Source organism: Mustela nivalis, assembly GCF_964662115.1.
Source record: "Mustela nivalis genome assembly, chromosome: X".
NCBI lineage: Eukaryota > Metazoa > Chordata > Mammalia > Carnivora > Mustelidae > Mustela > Mustela nivalis.
The window spans coordinates 69,058,017-69,079,134 of record NC_139040.1 but is presented as its reverse complement, the minus strand read 5'-3'; the positions used below and the strand labels follow the sequence as shown (position 1 = coordinate 69,079,134).

General features: G+C 46.0%; 2 protein-coding genes across 2 annotated transcripts in view; both read left to right on the top strand.

Annotated features, from left to right (window-relative positions):
• Positions 1–4,855, top strand: part of IGBP1 (immunoglobulin binding protein 1) — a 29,248-nt gene extending 24,393 nt beyond the window's left edge. Inside the window, exon 6 of the mRNA XM_082717204.1 lies at positions 4,596–4,855. Within this exon, the coding sequence (XP_082573330.1) occupies positions 4,596–4,747 (152 nt within the window). The 3' untranslated portion in view covers positions 4,748–4,855. The remainder of the gene's footprint in view (positions 1–4,595) is intronic.
• Positions 4,856–6,689: 1,834 nt separating this feature from the next.
• The window catches only part of DGAT2L6 (diacylglycerol O-acyltransferase 2 like 6), a 28,936-nt gene continuing 14,507 nt past the window's right edge, over positions 6,690–21,118 (top strand). Inside the window, exons 1-2 of the mRNA XM_082716475.1 lie at positions 6,690–6,995; positions 14,655–15,536. Of these exons, the coding sequence (XP_082572601.1) occupies positions 15,452–15,536 (85 nt within the window). The 5' untranslated portion in view covers positions 6,690–6,995; positions 14,655–15,451. The remainder of the gene's footprint in view (positions 6,996–14,654; positions 15,537–21,118) is intronic.

Genomic DNA, 21,118 nt, shown 5'->3' with positions numbered 1-21,118 from the left:
AACTAGATCACCCTCCAACTTTTGTGCCACCAATGCTTTATGGCAGAAGAAAGCAGAGTAACATGTAGTTAAGATACCCAAGGTGGAGCATGTGAGCCAAGGACATGATCCCTGGTAAAACTGACCATTGAGTATAAAGGATGCAGACCTATATCAACCTAGAGGAGCTCAGGAAATACTGTTCCCATGATCCCCTCCTAAGGAATTTGCTAGAGAATGAGCTTTAGACAACCAAAATAATAAGGAAGATATCATCTAAGGGCTGGTGGTGGTCTACTAGTCACTTGTAGAACTAAGACTAAGTGAAGGGGTTAAAAAGGAGAGAGCAGAGTGTAATGTTTATCTGCTCAGTGCTCAGGTAATGTAGATACAGTACAACAGTGTTTTAAAAAATGGACAATTGGGGAAAGCATGTGCAAGAAAAAAACTGTTCTCAGTATTCATATTGGTGGAAATGTTACTTTTATTCCAACACTGTGTGTAATATGAGGTAAATGAGCAGTTAGGAGCTATTCTCATTCTATCCTCTGTCTCTGAGAAGTAAGACTTTTCATGTGGACAAATACAGATGAAAAAAAATGTAAGTTAGAAATAAAACAAACCTGTAGTGCTGAATAGGAACTCATGAGATATTGTATTGAAAAGTACACACACACACACACACACACACACACACACACACACAGAGCTTTCAGTCTTGAAATACCATTCCCACTACAAGAAACCAGGATGTCTTAGAGAAATAGCTAGTTCTAAGTCTGGGGCAGGAAATAGACGTGATGAGCTGGAAACATCTTGTTAAAAAGACAGGGAAGACATTTTCGAAGGTAACTAGGGTCGTAGAAGTCAATTTGAAAATGTTTCCACTGGCCAGAGACAGTTTGGCTTCAAAAAGGGTTAATTGTCAGTAGCAAGGAGCACTTTCAGAGCCCACATCTGGGCTCTCTAGTTTAAAAAAAAAAAGAAGAAGAAGAAGAAGAAAGAAAGAAAAAACCAGGGCCCCTTAAGGAAATGGCTATTTCTAGGCTGGGGCAGAGAATATACAAGATGAGCCCAAAGCATCTTTCAGTACTTGAAAACAGAGAAGCACTAAAAACCAAAACCAAAACAAACACCCTAAGTCTGTTAATGGGATACAGGCTAGCTGAAAGAGCTCTTGCTGGCCCAAACTGGAAGAATTTGAGCAGGAAAATAGCAGTATCGGATTACAATACAAAAACTCAGGGGAGCCTGGGTGGCTGAATCTTAAGTGTCTGCCTTTGGCTCAGGTCATGATCCCAGGATCCTGGAATGGAGCCCCATGTCAGGCTCCCTGCTAGGCAGGAAGCCTGCTTCTCCCTCTTCCTCTTCCTCTTCTTGTGTTCCCTCTCTCACTATGTCTCTCTCTGTCAAACAATTAATTAAAATCTTAAAAAAAATTTTAAGTCAGATAAATCTCCATGGGTCTATACTGAAAGAAATAAATGATCAAAAATAAATGGAGAAGAGACAAAGCTCGCCTACAGAAACATTCTAAATTATTTGTGTATATATTCCCGTCCTAAGGACGTGCAGCATAATTCCTCACCCCTTAAGCGTGGGCTGTTTAGTGACTTGCTTCCAAAGACAACAGTGTGGGAGGAGGGGGGAAGAGTTAACTTCACAGCTGCAAACCTTAACAAACACTGCCCTAGTCCAATGATCTAGGTTAACATCAGCAGTGAGAAATGATGTTGATGGTGTGTTGCCTTGATTTGATGTGATGAGAAGGGCACTCCAGCCTCTATGATACTCTCTTCCAAAGCCCATAACCCCAGGTCTGAGAAAAACATCAAGCAGCCCTAAATTGAGGAACATTCTGCAGAACACCTGGTGAGTACTCATCTAGACTGCCCAGGTCCTCAAAAATAAGGAATGTCCGAGAAATTGTCCCAGACAAGAGGAGACTAAAGAGACCAAGGACTGGAGTGTCCCACTCTGGATGGGAGCCTGGAACCAAAAAGGACATTGGGTAAAACTTGAGCGAAAAAGTAGTCTAAGGGGGACCTGGGTGGCTCAGTGGGTTAAGCCGCTGCCTTCGGCTCAGGTCATGATCTCGGGAGTCCTGGGATCGAGTCCCGCATCAGGCTCTCTGCTCAGCATGGAGCCTGCTTCCTCCTCTCTCTCTGCCTGCCTCTCTGCCTACTTGTGATCTCTCTCTGTCAAATAAATAAATAAAATCTTTAAAAAAAAAAAAAGTAGTCTAAGATGCTAATAATAGGAAAAGCCGGGTATAGCTAGGAACTCCACACTAACTTCTCAATTTTTCTATAAATTTAAAACTATTCTAAAATTTAAAAGTTATTTTAAACATATTTTTTTTGGAAATCACTGTAGTTGGTTAAAACCCATCAAACCCATAAGTCCTAATTATATTTAAAAAACAAAAGCTCTTCAGTTTCAGAGGATAAGGAACCCACTGATTACCTTTCAAGTGGTAAATAAAGTGAAAGAATCGAGATCTTGTCTCCCCCCGCCCCCGAGTAACTACATAGTAGTAGATGAGGGGAAGCCGCTCTTTGGAAAAGCATTCTAGGGCGCCTGGGTGGCTCAGTGGTTAAGCCGCTGCCTTCTGCTCAGGTCATGATCTCAGGGTCCTGGGATCGAGTCCCGCATCGGGCACTCTGCTCAGCAGGGAGCCTGCTTCCTCCTCTCTCTCTCTCTGCCTGCCTCTCTGCCTACTTGTGATTTCTCTCTGTCAAATAAATAAATAAAATCTTTAAAAAAAAAAAAGCATTCTAGTTAATAAAAAAAGAAATGTGAAAATTAGGAGTATGGACATTTTGAAACCCCAGAAAATCAGTGAATCCTGGCATCAAGCATCAGCAGCCGCTGACATCACAACACACGAGACACAGATGCTACGCACCACCTGATGAGGGAATGAGGCCTCTGCGAGAGTCATGCCGAAGGGACTGACCCTGAGTCAGATCAGGCCTCTGTATCCACTTGCCAGGCTGCAGAAATACAGAAGACCCCTTTGGACTGCAGCATGACTGTGCAGTCACAAGATCCAGATTTGGGGAAACTACCGTCAAATGCTCCACCTTCTTCAATAAAATAACTTGCAAGGAAAGAAAGGGATAGGGTTGGAGCCTGTAGATTAAGAAGATATCAAAATATTTGTAAATGAGCAAGACTAACCTTAAAAACATCCTGATCAGTTAAAGATGTCAGATGCAAAGACCATATATTGTTTGATTCCATTAATACTCCTGTTAATCTCTAGAATAGGCATGTGTATAAGAAATAGAAGGTAGCCTGCTGGCAGCCAGGGGCTAGGGGGAGGCAAGGAATGGGAATCAACTGTACGGGGTACAAGGGAGTTTTTGGGGGTCCTGGAAATTGTTTTTCATTGGTTATGGTTTCACAAGTCTGTACTAAAAAATTCTTGAGTTAAAAAAGGTACAAACGGACATCGCTGGCATCTAGGGACACACACTTGGGTCATAAAGCTGTAGTAAACTTCAGCAGGAAGTTACTACTATAAAAGTTGGCGCAGGGGTGCCTGGGTGGCTCAGTGGGTTAAAGCCTTTGCCTTCAGCTCCTCAGGTCATGGTCCCAGGGTCCTGGGATCGAGCGCCATGTTGGGCTCTCTGCTAGGCAGGGAGCCTGCTTCCCCCTCCCTCTCTGCCTGCCTCTCTGCCTGCTCGTGATCTCTGTCAAATAAATAAATAAAATCTTTTTTTAAAAAAACTTTAAAAAATTATATTCTGTATATTTTTGTGTGGTTTCCAGTATCTTTTATTTTACAATAAGAATTGTTTTTGTTTGCTTGTTTGTTTTGGAACACAAAGCTTGTAAGCTGTGGGAAGGGATCAGATCCCCATGTGTTTGATTTTTTATCATAGTAATGAGACTCTTTCTCATGGGCAAACTGAGGGTAGCCAGGAAATGCTCCTTTATGTCACAAAGGGAAAACAAACTTAATGCAAATGAGGGGGGTGGCAGTTGGTTTAATTTCTTTTGGGGTGTATGCTGCACAGCAAGTGCCATTTGGACTTCAGACCCTGTTCCAAACAAGTGTCAAAGAGCACAGATACTCTTTTCCAGTAGGTTCAGCTGCCTGGTGATTTACAGTTTGACACACACAAATGCACACATGCTCAGAAAATACAGCTGTAATAAAGGAACTGGATGAAGGAGGAAATTCACCCTCAGTCCCTCCTTCCTGACATACCACAAATCGTTAAATCATTGAATATTTTTTACTTGAGTCTTTGGCTTGCTGGGGTTCTGTTAGGCCATTGGTGTGTTTTGTTGTGTGTGTATGTGGGGGGCAGGATGGGGGCAGCGCTATTTGGCCTTTTGGCAAGAGATCGTTCCCAAAATAGAATTCATTCTGCGAATTCAACTTTTTAGGTTTTGGTCTTCTTGTGAAGATCACTCAGAGCATCGTTTCTTAGCTATTATTTAACAGGTCATATATTAAATAATCTAAGTATTCTTCATGACTCCACTGGCCCCGGGGTAGGCAGGCAGCTGCCTTCCTTGTTCTCATTTTATGCTGCTGCGTGCCGAGGCCCCTGACGTTCCCTCAGTTTCTCACCCCTGCTTTCTTGTTTTTTCCACTGCAGCAGAGCTCAAAAGAAGTATTCAGCAACAGGAAGATCAGGAACAAAAGGAGGAGGATGAGGAGGATGAACAAGCTCTCCACAGAGCTCGGGAGTGGGATGACTGGAAGGACACCCATCCTAGGGGCTATGGCAACCGACAGAACATGGGTTAGCCCTCCCACAACAAGACCAAGACGGGAGTCCAGGGGTCACATCTTCCCCTCCCCAGGCTCCTGCTTCAGCTGTGTACAACAAAGGCAAAATAAAGTGTCAAACATTAAGTGTGTATCTGTACCCTAGGTGATGAGCCAGCAATCTTGTTTTAGCATTCTCCTCCTCATCATGGTGTATTCAGTTTCTGAAGTGGAAAGAAAAAGGTACTACGAAGTGGCTCTGTATAATCAATAGCTGTATGAATTCCATTAAAAATAGTAATAATAAAAGTCCCCTATGTTACATGAGCCTATGCAGAAATTTGGGTATCAGGTGCTTTTTTTGGGGGGGTGGGCAGCTGTGGCCCCCCCGGAGCTTATGGAGAGAGCCTGAGCATCTCCCTTTGGTGTAGGCAGTGAATTTTCCAGCATCAGAGCTGCCCAGAGGAGCCTGCGCTTGCTTCCTCCTTCCTGCCCTAGGAATGAGTACAAGGACCCAACACTGCTTTACAACGGGTGTGAAAGCCAGAACTTCCCCTGCCACACAGCACTGTTTTCAGGAATTTGAGCCATAAATGAACCACAACATGAATGGAGGTCCTCTCTAACTAGAGGGCCTCAGCCAGGAGAAAGGAGAGAAACTGATAACATTGTCCTTGTGTGTGCAGCGGGGGCTGGGACCTTGACTCTCACTGAACAATTGGCCATAACCCTTAGGGTGAAGAGCAGCTCTGGCTGTAGCCCAGCTCCCAGGTGGGCTGTCAGGACCATCCTAGCCCTGCTTGCCTGTACTGTGCCTATACCCAGCACAGTCTGCAGTGGGAGATGGGCCATGGTGGTCATTTTGCTGGTTGATAAGGGGCTTGCAGCCACGCCTGTAACTGGGTGTGGAGAGAGGAGGATAGCACAGTGGACATGGAAGAGTGCCTGCTTCCTGTGGTACAAGTCCTCAGCTCTTGGGTTGATATGCTAAAGAAGCATCCATGTGTTGAAATGTGATCTGTGTAGAAAACGTGTTTTTTTGTTCCATGAGGCTTAGGCACATTTAGGTTTTGGTTATTGTTTTATGATTTTAAGAGAGCGTGCAAGCAGTGGGGAGGGGCAGCGGAAGAGGGACAAGCAGACTCCCTGTTGCAGGGCTTGATCCCAGGACCCCAAGATATGACCTGAGCCGAAGGCAGATGCCCAACCTGCTGAGCCACCCAGGCTCCCCTTAGATTCTAAGAGGAAGATGACTCAGTCTTCCTATTCTAGCCTCTGCAGTCTAGCTTAGGTTTGAACAGGAGACTCAAGTCCCTCTTGTTAAGGGGGTGGTAGAGTGGAGGGCTGTCAGGTGATGAGTAAGAGGAGGTCGAGTTTAGTGAGAGAGGGCAGAAGACCACCAGTCCTCTATTTGTACACTGTTTAATAAGGGACTCCCCTCACCCTCAAAACATAAAGTTCCTGAAACTGTTAGAGCACAGATGAAGTTCCCCCAAGGATTTGGGAAGCAAACGTTCATTTTTAGCTCTCTTCCAATTACTGCCAGGTTTCCTGTAGAAATGGCCTATTTCCTGCCCTTGATACTCCATCCTGAGTTCATTCTCTAAATGGGCCAGGTTGGGGTTGCCCCCTTGGTCCGAATCTATTTACAGATGGGCCTTCCAGAAGATCCAGCTCCATAAAGCCCCCTCACACATTCTGATACCTAAGAGGTAACCCGGAGGAGGTGGGTTTGAATCCTGGCTTCTACAAATTGCAAGCTGTGTGACTTTGGGCGATAGGATTTCTTGGACCTGCTCCTCGAGGAAGGGCAAAGAAAGGGACAGGTGCAGGGCACCCAACGCAACGACCCTGCGAAAACAGGTAGCACCGTCTCCACTTCACAGAAGAGAAAACAGGCCCCAGGAAGCTGATTTCCTCAAATTCACACTAGTAAGCTGGGCTTCGGTCCATTTTCCATTCTCTTCCCTGCGTGCTCTTGTGTGTGTCAAAGCTGCTGAAGAGGGAGGGAGCAGCTTTAAAACTCCCAAACCGAACCACCACTTATACATCATCGGGCTCTAGAAATTCCTTCTTGGCTGACTCACCACAGAAAAGGTTATGCCAGCTCCCCCGCCATTTCCCCCCTCGGCTGGGGGATAGGAAGACAGAGGCGGTGAGCAAGCCCATCTTCCTCCATTTTCCTCCAAGGCACAGTCAGCCCGAAAAAAGAACCACCTTCTCTACTCCCACCGTGGCTGGGTCTCTCTGGGTCCTAGAGAGAGCTGGGTTTGGCAGACTCCCGGAGGTGAGTGCCCCACATCATAATATTGCTTCTTAGTCTACCGAACACTTTTCTTCACAAATGCTGCTTATTTCATTCTAACCACCTGTCACACTGGAGATGAGATCTTATCACTTTACGTACAAGGAAGCGGGCTCGGGGAGGGGGAAAAGTGGCTCAGCCACACAGTTTGTAAGCCAAAGGGTCAAACCCATCAGTGTCGCCAAAATGTTTGCTCTCAATAGCGCTCCCGTGGAGGCCACATCGAGTCTCAAAAGGTGAATGCTGAGCACTGTCTTTTCAGGCCCGATCTGCAGCGATCTGTCCCTTCCACTCCTGTTCCTCCCGAGGTCCTTGTGAGAAAGACAGGGCAGGGGACTCAATGAGCCGATCTCAAGCCCAAGAGGTTGGTGTCAAGAGTCCTGAGCCCGGCTCTGGAGCAGAGTGACCCCAGGCCAACCTGGTCACCCAGGTCACTCCTCTTCTTTCAAACAACCCGCACAGGGGGAGACTTTTGGAACTAAATCCACCTCTCTGTATGCACCCCGCCCCAGCTCCACAGTCTTCGCCAGCTTCCTCCGAACCTCCAGCTTCCCTCTCACACAAAAGACACACAGCCGCCCATCTCTGTGGGATGCTTTAGGGCAAGATGGTATTTGTTCCCATTGTTCTTCGAGCCCAAACAGCTCCCCCGTGCGCCTGACGCCTGCGGACGCCTGCGCATCATTTCCTCACTGTTTTTTTTTTTTTTTTTTTTAAGATTTTATTTATTTATTTGTCAGAGAGAGTGAGCACCGGCAGACAGAGAGGCAGGCAGAGGCAGAGGGAGAAGCAGGCTCCCCGCTGAGCAAGGAGCCCTACGTGGGACTCCAGGACGCTGGGATCATGACCTGGGCTGAAGGCAGTCTCTTAACCAACTGAGCCACCCAGGGGTCCCCTCACTGTTTTTAACGCATTCGCGGCTTAACCTGGCACAGCTCACTCATATGCCAAGACCAGGAGATGTGGGTTCTAATCCTATCTCTGTTGTTCCCTTTGCCCCTTCCTGACGCAGGCAGCCTCTGCCCTACTTACCTCACAGGCCTAAGGGAGGCGCAGATGAAATCAAATGTGTGAACAGGCTTTGTACGGTTATAAAACATGTCACAAGAGTGAGCAATAAGAACCCCAGGGTGCTGGTAAGGGAGGTGGGGACAGAGGAGGGGAAGTGTTTTGTTTTGTTTAAATCCAGCATTTCACAATTGTCTTTTAACCCCTGCCTCTCTAATGCTTTCTCAATCTATTGTCCATATATCACCACTGGCAAGAAGGTTTGTGAAATGCTTTTCTTTATGTGCCGAAATGGCCAGCAAAGGGGGAGAATGCTTATGCGCAGTGGAAACGGAGAACGGGTTTTCACAGTTATCTGCTCGCAGGGAGCCTTTTGCCAAATGTACGTGATAGGATGGTGAGCAAAGTTTCAGCTCCTTGTCCCAACCGGCAACAAATCCCTTGAAGAGAGTCCAACTCCACAATCCCTGAGGCTAACCTGTTCCTATGTGGCATCGCGAATAGAAATAATGGCGGCTATGCTATGTACTAGAAGATGTACATTCTTTCTAATACTCACAGCTACAGCCCAAAGAAGACATCATGAACACCCCGATTTAGAAATGAGGAAATTGAGGCTCAAAGAAGTGATTTCCCAAAGATGACTCAGCCTTCAGTGGTACATCTAGGCCTGGGTTCCAGGTCAATGGGACTCCAAAGGCTCTCCAGTCCCCCGAAACTCCAAAGGCCCTCCAGTCCACCGAAACGCCTCCCTGGGAAGCACAAAGCAAGCACAAAGCATGGGGGACCTAGGAAGGTGGGCAGCAACACCTTGGTGGCATGCTGCTCTGGGAATAACCTCCCCCCCTTCTCTTAAGTTGTTGTTGTTGTTGTTTTAACAAAGTATTTCTTTTTTTAAAGATTTTATTTATTTATTTATTTATTTCACACACACACACACACAGAGAGAGAGAGAGCACAAGTAGGCAGAGGGGCAGAGAAGCAGGCTCTCCGCTATGCAGGGAGCCTGACACGGGACTCGATCACAGGACCCTGGGATCATGACCTGTACCGAAGATAGACACTTAACCCGCTGAGCCACTCAGGTGCACCATCAACCCCTCTCTAAGTTTTGGGCAACAATTCCATCAGTTTTGCCCAACAGGCCCTCATGGGGCACATCAAAAACCTACTCTCTAGGGGGGAGCCCCCACTCAGAAACCTCCCCTTCCCAAGGCCCCCACATTCCTCAACCTGCACATGGCAACACTTCTGCTCCCAATGCTAGGCCCACCTGCTGTCCCCTTCCAGTCCTAGCTGATCATTAATCTGTTTTTTTTTCCTTTTTTCAATTTAAAGATTTATTTGAGAGGGGGCGAGAGGCAGAAGGAGAGGGAGAGAGTATCTCCAGCGGGCTCCAGGTTCAGCATGGAGGCCAACACGGGGCTTGATCTCAGGACCCCAAGATCATGACCTGAGATGATATCAAGAGTTGGACGATTCACTGACTGAGGCACCCAGGCGCCCCAGATCTTTAATCTTCTAAACCTCTACCCTAGCCTCTTGCTTGGAGACCCCTACATATTTTTAAGCCAGTCGAAGCCCCCCTCAAAGTCCAAGACCTTCCTAGACAACTAAAACCAGACCCAGACCTTGAACACAGGAGGTTTGGAGGCCAAGTGCTGGGAGGAATGTTTTCTGCCTGGGCTCTGAACCCTTTGCACACTCAGCAGCCGATGCCACCTCCGCTATCTGGGTACCCTTGGCCCTTGCTCAGAGACATTGAGAGATTTTCAGAATAACCTCTCACCAGCTTTATGTAACCTGTCTTCTTTTACCTGTCCGCCTCCTCCCTGGGTGAGCTCCACCCACCTCCCCGCTTCCCCAACGGCTAGCGCGGGTCCTTGACCTTTCTGCTCAGCTCCCAGACCTAGATCCTACCATCCACTACACAGCTCCTCTTGGGGAACGAACATAACTCAAATTCAACAGCCTTGAAATGAACTCATCACACTCCCCATCCCTCTTACTCCCTCAGAGCTGCTTAGGTCCCCAGAGACTGCTTAGTGCTTATCCAGAGAAGCTCCACATTGTTTCTGGCTCTTTCCTCCTGACAAAGCAAACATTCAGTGTTTGTGGAATGAATTACTGAGTGAATGAGTCCCATCATGAATCACGCTCCTTCATCAAGCAGATTCACAACAATCCAGCCTCTCTCTTTTCATATTCAAACAGCTTTACATAAAAGACAGAATCTCTTCACCTTAAAGCAGCAATCAATTCTCTCTCAGGCATCCTTTCATCCTGTCACTGAAGAGACCACATTTTTACCAAGGGCATTCAATGGAGAGGTCTGCTTTTACAGCGTAGCATATCTTATACTACAGAGACTGCCTTACAATAATTTTAATGACATTTTAAAAAGATTTCATGTATTTATTTTAGAGAGAGTGAGCGGTGGGGTGGGGTGGGAGTACGGGTGGGGGTGAGGAGGGGCCAAGAGGAAGAGAATCTCCCATCAGCGGGGCACTAAGCTCAGGGCCTGAGGGCTGGATCCCAGAATCCAGAAGACCATAACCCGGGTCGCAGCCAAAACCAAGAGTCGGATGCTCACTTACCCAACTGCGCCACCCAAGCACCCCTAATTTTAATGACTTTGAATGGCGGCAGATTTTTCTATACTATTGCTATATAAGAGCTTACTTCTCTCCAGATTGTGAGCATTCGTATCGGTTCCAGGTTTTCCCTGTTTGTTCCTGTATGCATTTAACAAAGCAAATTACCTTATTTTCTGTGTGCACATGAAAGATCCCTAGAAGGAGAAAATTGTGGGGGTGCTTAGAGGCCTGGAGTGGGAAGGAGAGTTTTCACTGAATTCCTTACAGTCCGTTTTGAATTTTAAATCACATGAATATACTGACTGTTCAAAATAAATATACCAAAAGCTTACCAAGCCTTGCAGTAGAAAAGGAGTGTAGGGGCGCCTGGGTGGCTCAGTTGGTTAAGCGTCTGTCTTTAGGTCATGATCTCAGGGTCCCAGAACCGAACCCCGCGTCGGGCTCCCTGCTCAGTGGGGAGTCATTTGGCTTCTCCTTCTTGCTTTCTCTCTCACCTTCAAATAAATAAAATCTTTTAAAAAAAAGAAAGAAAAGAAAAGAAAGAAACTGGGTGCTGAGGTGGTGTCTACCATTCCAAACTCACTCCTGATATGTGCCCTCCCCAAAGTAGGCATCATGTACCTTAGGAACCGAGAGGGGAGAGCTGGGTAGAGAGATCGAGAGTAGAAGTTAGGCAGGCCGGTCAGAGATAACCGGGGGCCAAGGCCCAGTAGAGGAAGGGGCACTTACTATTAGGGGAAGGAAGCTGTGTCTACTGGGGTATAAAGTAATGGGAAACGGGACTCTGAAGGAAGGCAGAAACCAGTGTAGAAAGGGCTCTGGAAGCCAGGCTCTGGGGTTCGAACTCGCTCCCAGGAACCACAGTAGACTTCAGAGGGTTTGAAACAGGGCAGATGCAAAGAGTTGTGTTTGACGGCAATCAGCTAGCAGCAGCCTGGAGACCAGAAAGGAAGGGAGATGTGCGAGGAACAGCTTGGTGAAGTCTAGGAGACAGTGGCAGTCACCTGAAGGGGGGGACCAACCATCCCTGCTTTAGCACTGAATAGCCCACGTCCTATCAAGCAGCTCCTGGGGGTCAGACACTGACTGCCCAGGGGGCTTGACAACACTACCACTAATCCTTGCAGTGAGTAAATAGGATTAGTCCCCTTTTCCAGATGAGGAAACTGAAACTCACAGAAGTATCTTGTCCAAGGTCACGAAGCTACTAGCCACCCCCTCTGTCTTCTTTGTAATTCTCTGATGGCCCTGATCCCTGTGTTGATGCTGTGTGCACTTCTTTCTCTCTCCCCCTGCACCCCACCCCATCACAGACACACACAGACACATGCGCACACACACACACACACACACACACACACAGTTGTCAACCTTTAGAACAATACCAGGCTTATAGCAGGACATCAATAAAAAATGTGGTGACTGAAGGACGATGTATATGCCTTCTGTGTTATCTCATCTGGTGCCTGGCATTAAGTGAGTTCTCCATAAATACTTTCAAATGAACTGAAATTGCAATACCTAGCTCAATAAGAGTACGGTAGAAGGAGAAAGATCAGAAAGTGATGCGTGATGGCACAAACTCCGCTATCCAAACCTTTCTGAAGGCTAAGTGGGGGGCTTCAAGTCCAGGAAGAAGAATCCCGGGGCTGTGTCTGTCTCTGGGCTTCCCTTACTTCCACCCTCCCTTCTGGGTTTCCCGGTCCCCTCGATCTTCTTTGCCTTCTGTTTTTCTCCTTTCCTTTGTTCTTCTGTTGCCCCTTAAAAACTCCTTAGCTTGCCGGCCTATCCCAGCTCCCCACTTGTTTTGGTGGGATAAACTAGTGGCAGTCTTTCCTGGAAATCCCATTGTGCCATTTGTGCCTGGTCCATCTCCCCTCACCGCGGCATCCCCCTTCCAGAAAGCCCTCCCTGATCTCCTTGGGCTGGTGGAGGCTCCTCTCTTCTGTGCACCTCACAGGACCTCACAGGTATAAGTGATTACATCTACCTCACACCCTGGACTGTGAGTGAGTTTCTTGATGGCTAGAGTCCCATCAGCCTGACATGTTTTATGAAAGAAATTGGCAAACCTTTGTGCCTCTCGGCCACCTTTCTCTTGGTACCGCTTCCTCTAAGAAAGCTAGGCGTTTGCTGGTTGGCTGGAGAAATGGTAACTGGGAAATCCTGAGTGCTGCCTGTTCAGAGTTTGCCTGCTGACCTACTTCGCTTCTTCCTGCCTTTTCTACATTCTCTGGTATCTCTATGACACTTGTCCACGTGGCTGCAGAAAAAGGCCAACTTGGAAGCATGCTCTCCGCTTTGGGGGGAAGAGGGTGGACAGTCAGGGGTTTGGCCCAGCCTTGCCTGTCCATCTTGCTTGAGGAACCAAGAGACCAGATCGCCTCCATTTGGTCCACAAGCATTTACTTCAGTATTTACTCTGTACCTGAGGCTCTGAGCTGGACATCAAGGAGACAGAAATGGAAACTGGTCTATCCTTACCCTGCTACTGGTGCCCGTGTGACCTTGAGTCCTTTCTAGGCCTCTGCCATTTACCCATCTGAAAGTGAAGGAGGGTACAGAGCTGACCTATCAGGGGACTTGGAGCTCTCAACATTATGGATCTTGTCCATGCTGGAGACTCCAACCCTCCACATCTGTATTTCCCCCAAAAGACCCAGACCTATCTCACCTTTCTCCCTCCTCTCATGAAAATACTAAGCAGACGTGCTCCAATACATCTCACCTTGTATGTGGCCAAGTAGCCCCAATAAGCAGCTTGAGAACCCCAGGTAACTAGGGGAAGAAAAGCAAGAGGAAGTGGACAAATGGGGTGATACATTAGGTGGCCATCTGGGGTCACTGGGGAATGAAAGCACACCCCTGCTGCATACCAAGAAAAGTTCCCTAAGATTAACTCAGAAACATCTTAATATTTTTTGAGATTTTATTTATTTATTTGTCAGAAACAGAGAGAGTGAGCACAAGCAGTGGGACTGGCAGGCAGCGGGAAGAACAGGTTCTGTGCTGAGCAAAGAGCCCGATTCGGGGCTCCATCCCAGGACCTGGGATCATGACCTGAGCCAAAGGCAGACCCAGAACCAACTGAGCCACCCAGATGTCCCAACTCTGAAACATCTTATTAGTCAGTCTAATCAGGGAACTCTGAACCACAGTGGGGTTTAGGGAGGAAGACAGAACTCTGCTAATCTCCCTGGAAAAGGCTAAGGAATCAATATCTCCTTGCACTTGCAGGATACTTGATACCACTTTTGTATTTGATTTTCCTGGCAACATGTTTGATTACATTCAAAAGATTTTTTTGAGCCCTTCTGTATTCAAGGCCTTAATGCTGAGAATACTGACCTTTTACTTTAAGACACTTATCACACATTCAAACGCATAGACATTTCTTTTTTTTTTTTTTTAAGATTTTATTTATTTGACAGAGAGAAAGAGTGAGAGAGAGAGAGCGCAAGAGAGGGAACACAAGCAGGGGGATTGGGAGAGGGAGAGAGAGAAGCAGGCTTTCTGCTGAGCAGGGAGCCCAATGCAGGGCTCGATCCAGGGATTCCAGGATCATGACCTGAGCTGAAGGCAGATGCTTAATGACGGAGCCACCCAGGCACCCTGTGAATAGGCATTTCTGTGATTTTCTTTTGCTTCATGTCTGTCTCCTCCACTGGACAATAAGTTCAATAAAGGCAGAAATCCTGTCCATTTTCTTCCCCGCCAAATCTTCAGCACCTATAGCAGTGCCTGACAAACAGTAGTCACTCAATAGGTAGTTACAGAAAAAAAAATAAATAAATACAGAGGGCTGGGGCCTGGGGACAGTCTTTAATTTTGTAAAGGCGGTGTGTAGAAGCAAGACTCTTAGCCTCAAACATAGTAGATGGTCAATAGACATTAATGGAACTAAACGAATCGTAACAGGAAACACACAGTGCCTACTGTATGCCAGGAACTATGCTAAGCACTTTACATTCATTTGATCATCTAATCCTTGTAAAAGCCATGTGAAATAGGTACTATTATTATCCCTGTTTTACAGATGGGGAAACAGAGGCACAGAAGTTCACCAACTTGTAAGCAGCAGAGCTGAGATCTGAACCCCGGCTATCCGGCTGTCCAATCCATGCCCCTCACCACTACACTGCCTTCCAACAATGAATGCTCGAACTGAGATCTAGAGAGATGGAACAGTTTGTGAAGATGTTACGGGAATAACATGCTGGAGGCAGGCCGGAAGCCAGGTCTGCTCTCTATGTAATGCTTCTCCCAGTCTATCATAGGGTATCGGGCTGCTGATACAGAGCCCTTGGGAAGAGAGGCACCAGGCCAGATCTGAGAAGTCTAGATATCCGTGCAGAAAAAGGCCCAGCTTGGCCATGTAGGTCTCCGCAGAAGATGGGAGGAGCCAAAAAACGGAAACAAGTATCATCACCAGTCCTCCTTTCTAAAATAGGGAAGTAGGTCGCTTTTCGGGGGTCCTCTTCAAGGTCTAAACCATTTTCTTTTCCTTCACTCATTTATCAGGGACTCCCACACACACAGCCAGAAGCACCCCAAGGTCATATCTGCCTCATTGCAATGGAGCACACATGAAGAAATGCTATATATTAGAGGGATATTAGAAAGATTAGATGGGGTGATCTGAAACCTGGTGTGTGTAGGAAGTTTGGGGTGGAGCCAGGGCTAAACAACAGGGAAGACTGGAGTAAAGGTTAAGTCAGGCCTAAAATCTTCAACAGCTGAAGGGATATAGTGGTAAGAGACTAGAGCAAAGCACCTACAGAGGTGCTGGCTTTCTGTTTGGGCTTCTTGCCACAACTGAAGAGCACCACTGCTATGGCCTTCCTCTCCAGACTAGACCTTCAGGAATGCCTCCAAACCCTGTCTGTTTTGCAGTGGCTCCCAGTCTACGTGTTTTTAGGTGAGTGAATCCCAGGGGCCGGAGAGCATATGAGAACAGGCCAAGAAAGAGCCCAGGAACACCCCCCTCCCCCAGCAATAAGGAAGGTTCCAAAGAGATTATTTGGTTGGTCCCCGCCCTCTGGGAAAGACTGCGCCTCCCCACCCAGAGAGAGGGCTCCTGCTAAGTTCATGAAATTTCTCTTTCCAACAGAGGGGCACGAAGGCCATGAGTGAGGCTACTGTTGTTCTCGTTCAAAGATCACAGCGGCCTTCTCGGGACTGCCCCCCCCCTTATTAAATTTCAAGTCTTTATTTAAATTCCAGCGAGGTAGCTCATAGTGTAATATCAGTTTCAGGAGTAGAATTGAGTGATCCGTCACTTAAGACACCCAGTGCTCACCCCAACCAGTGCCCTTCATAATACCCATCCCCCATTTAACCCAGCCCCCTGCCGACCCCTCTGAACTAGCTGGAAAGAGTCATATTCAGGGATGGGAGCAGAGGTGGTGGCAGCTTGCAGAGCTGTTGTTACTAGGTAGGCAGAAGGTGACTTTCCAGTATAAAACTATGGTGACAGAATTCTGGAAAGTCTTGGAGCTGCCTGAGTGACTCATAGGACAAAATTTTAATAAAGCACCTGTTGTGCCGTGGACTCAAAGCATGGCAATTATCAGTGCCTGGCAAATGGGTTGAGAGCTCTCAGCTTTTCCCAGCCAGAAACTAGGACCTCGTGGGCAGTCAATTACAAGGACCAAGCTTGGACACTGGATGGGGGAAAATGTCATCCTGAAGGCAGCCAGTGCCAATCTATGGGAGGCTATCCAATCCCTTAGAGCAGATGGTCTTAACCAAAGGCCTACAGACCTAGAACCTGAGGTTGGGAGGGAGGGGGAGATTTTGAATTTGGATAGAAAAAAATTACCTTTATTTTCACTGACCTCAAGCTGAAATAATGAATGTAAGCAACAAAACATCATCAGTACCAGTGAATTTTTCAGTGATAGACATCACAGGTTTGCTTATCACATGCCAGCTGCTGCAAGGATCTTGAAATTTCTTCTATGCTCATGACTACCTCAAAATTCCAGTAGTTATTGGAACCATCATTAGGTCTGGTTATTTAATGCATGAACCAAGAAGCCCAGGTTACTAGATGACATTTTTTATAATGTTTTGAGAATTGCATCATAATATGATGCATTTCCTTTGTAAGTCTGTGTATTTTATTTTGGGCATTTAAGGTATTATTCGGAGAAGAGGTTCCTGGGCTTCCCCAGACTGCCAACGGGGTCCATGAGCCCCAAAAGATGATGACTTATTGAGCCTTATTTTAACCAAATCATGCTGAGCTCTTGGTCCGTCAATGGCCCACCTCTAGATGTATTAAGGAAAAAAGTTTATTTCTGTAAACTTCCTTCTTGGTCTTTCATATTTTCTCTTTGTCTCGCTTTGCATTTATCTTAACTTCTTCCAACAGACCCCTTTGACAAGTTCCAGCTCCCAGTTAGGGAAGTGAGAGTCGCTGCAATGTTCTAAAATGCTTGGTATCGTGGTGACAGTCACCATTTCAAGTCCGGATCTCAGAAAGAACACGCAAAGATGGGGATTAGAGAGCAAAGGAAAGAGGCCCAGAGAGGAAGAACTGTGTAAGCTGATCCCTTTAGGGGTAGGGTCTGTCCCACCCCAGAGAGACTGTGTGGCATTCAAACCCAAGTGCTCACGCTGGTCTGGCTCTTCTGGGGAGCTCTCTTCAATAAAATGTTTTCATTTTTCGACCACAGAATGATTTGTTTTGAAATATTTTTTTTCTCTCTTCCTCTCCCCATCTCAAAGGACACTGTCTCTAGACAGGGATGAGGATAGAGGGCATATCCAACACTGAATATGTAAGGTCCCATGTGAGCCTCCTAATATTAGCTTCTAACATTAGAATGTTAGCCTCCTAATAATGCCCACCCCCATCTTCCTAGCCTCCAGTCATCCTGGAAGAGCTGGAGGTGTGGAGTGGGAATGTTAGTGACCAATGATGGCACCTACGCATCTTCCGGGGAAAAAACTCATAACAGATGTAAATGTTTTGTTTCTCCTGAATTTTCAAAAGTTTTTAAAAATTGCAGTGAAATACACACGACATCCAATCAACCATTTTAACTATTTTTTAAGTGTCCATTTTAGTTATTTTTAAAGATTTTATTTATTTATTTGACACAGAGAGAGATCACAAGTAGGCAGAGAGGCAGGCAGAGAGAGGGGGGGAAGCAGGCTCCCTGCTGAGCAGAGAGCCCAATGCCAGAACCCTGAGACCATGCCCTGAGCTGAACGCAGAGGCTTAACACTCTGAGCCACCCAGGCACCCCTAAGTGTCCATTTTAGCAGCATTAAATATATTCAGTGTTGTGCAACCATCGCCAACCTCCATCCACCTCCAGACCTCTTTTCATCTTGTAAAACTGAAGCTCTGTACCCAGTAAACAAGAACTCACCGTTTGCCCTTCCCCCAGCCCCTGGCAACCACCACTCTACTTTCCATCTCTGAATTTGAGTCGCACTCAAATGGGTGAGTGGGCACTTCATGTAAGTGGAATTATGAACTCTTTGTCCTTCTGAGACTGGCTTGTTTCACTTACCATGTCTTCAAGTTCCACCTGTGTTATATCATGTGACAGGATTTCCTTCCTTGTTAAGCCTGAATAATATTCCATTGTGTGACTATTGTAAGTAATCGTTCTATAAACATGGGTGTTCAAATGTATCTTTGAGATCCTGTTTTCAATTCTGTTGGATATATTCCTAGAAGTGCAATTGTTGGATCATATGGATATTCCATTTTACTTTTTTTTTAAGATTTTATTTATTTATTTGACATAGAGAACGAGAACACAAGCAGATGGACTGGGAGAAGGAGAAGCAGGTCTCCCTCAGAGCTGGGAGCCCAATGCGGGGCTCAATCCCAGAACCTCTGGATCATGATCTGAGCCAAAGGCAGATGTTTAATGAGTAAGCCACCCAGGCATCCGTATTTTACATTTTTCTGAGGAACTGCTATACTGTTTTCTATAGCAGCTGCACTGTTTTACATTCCCACTGATAGTGTGCAAGGGATCAAATTTCTCCACATTCTCTCCAACATTTCTTTATTTTCTGTTTTTTGAATGTGATGCCATCTCACTGTGATTTTGATTTGTATTTTCCTAATGATTAGTAGTGTTGAGCATCTTTTCGTATGCTTATTGGCTTGTTGGCCATTTGTCTCAGCTTCTTTTAAATCGATCATCATTCCATTTATCTTCCTCTACTGGTTTAGATGTTATACATCCTGCTTCTATTATTTTAGCAATTATGCTAGAAGTTACAACATGAATCCCGGGTCTTGGAGTTTACCAAGGTAGCTGTAGCATTTAACAGTGTGAGATATTAAAGATATTAAGATATTCACATCTGTTCAATAGTTACAGAGCAAATACTGATTATAAGACAGCAACTGTCCTTGTCAAGACTACAATGAGTCAAGTACCAACTCTTTACTATCTAGGAACAAAGGTAAAGCAATCATTAATTACACCATTGTACACAGTTTACACATCATAAGTCACTCATAAGACACACACACAAGTCACTATGATAGAAGACAGACTAGCAAAGTGAAAAAAGGAGTCACAGTGAAGTGATATTAGGGTTTAAAGGGAAAAAATATCACACCAACTTGAGGAGATTGGGAAGGTAGAAAAGAAAATCAGTGAAACATGGTGAACAGGATGTGGATTCTGGAATTTGTCTAACTTGGACTACAATTCCCTTTGTGACTTCCAACGAGTTTTGTGACCCACTCTAAGGCTCGGTATCCCTATCCTCTCAGCTTGGTCTTCAGTAGTTGCTCCATACAGAAAAGTGTCCCTCCCTCCTTTCCTACCCTCTCTCCCTTTTCTCCCTTCCTTCTTAATTTCCTCCATTCTTCTCTTTCTCACCCACTTTCCTTCATTCCTCTCTCTCAGAGCTTTTTCCTCAGTGCCTCTCCTTCCCAAATGATGTTCAGAATCATGGCTGATTACTGAGCATCACTGAAAGTAATGGGAGACAAAACAGGGAAAAAGAGGAGAAAAAATGCAGACGGACAAGAAGGAGGGGAAACATGAGAAGAGAGGAATGGAAAGACAGTTTGGGAATGATGTGAAATAGTAAGACTCATGAGCCTTAGAATTGGGCAATGGCCCTGACAGACTCCTTCCGCTCCCCAGCCCCCCTACCCCTGTGGAGGGCCAGCTTCCATTAGAGGATGGCTCTCCATCTGTCTTTTCTTTTCTGGGCTTGTATCACCATCTACCTAAACTGTTGCTGTATCTTCTTTCCTGGTCCTCCACCTTCTACTCTCCATCCTCTCAAACCTATTCCACTATTTCTGAAATAAACAACATTATGACTGTGCTTTAAAAAAAGAAAGAAAGAAAGAAAGAAAGAAAAAATCTGGCAGTAGCACGGGAAATGGACCAGAAGGGAAGACACCAGCAGGCAAAAAGAGCAGACTAAAGACTGTACTCCAGACCAGAGGAGATCGAGCTTTCAACCATAGCAGTGGCAATGGAGATAGAAGTAGGAGAATGAATGGGAGAGAGATTTTTTTGAAAAGGGAAGGGAGTCAAAGAGAGCTCCAAAATATTGCAACAAGGCCATTTATTTTGAGGGCTAAAAGATGAATAGGAACTATCCAGGGAAGAGCTGAGGAAGATTCTTTCAGGTGAAAGGGGATGGCATGCACAGAAGCCCACACTCCCTGTGCTGGGCAGGGAGAACAGAATGAGTTGGAGGAGAGACAGAACAGTATGGTGGAGTGCCTAAAACAAGGGAGGTGGCCAGCGGCTTCATCACAGAGGGCCTTCAAAATCAAGATTACAAGACCTTAAGAGCCTTCACCTTAAGAGTCATCAGAAGCCACATTCAATGCTGAATTATTAAATTACCATTTACTCCCACACATTCTTATATTTACAGTCAATTTAGACCCAATGAGTAATTTCAAAGCTAAAGAAATGCCTCCTTAATGACCCAGTCATGTTCCTGGTTAAATACTGTACAGAGATAGAGTCAGATTTGCATTTAGCATCACACACACACACACACACACACACACACCTTCCGCACTTGTCCAATTATTTTTTTAGAGTAAATGCCTAGAGAAGAAATAAATGGCCAGTGGCGCCTAGGTGGCTCAGTTGGTCAAGCATCTGCCTTCAGCTCAGGTCATGATCTGGGGGTCCTGGGATAGAGGCCTGCATCAGGTTCCCTGCTCTGGGGAGTCTGCTTTTCCCTCTGTGCCCAACCCCCCCCACTCATGGGCTCTCTCTCTCTCTCTCTGTCTGTCTCAAATAAGTAAAATCTTTTTTAAAAAGATTTAGAAGACATTAAAAGTCATGTAGGAAAGAGATAATGGTGGCTTAGACTGGGTAGTAACATGAAGAGGGGTAATAGAACCATTTGAAAGGCGTTTAGAAGGTAGACCTGCCAGGAATTGGTAACTGACTAAAGGAGAAAATAATTAGAGCTTAGAGGTTAAGGGTGCAGTCTCTGGAGTAAAACGATCTTGACTTTTCAACCCTGGCTCACCCA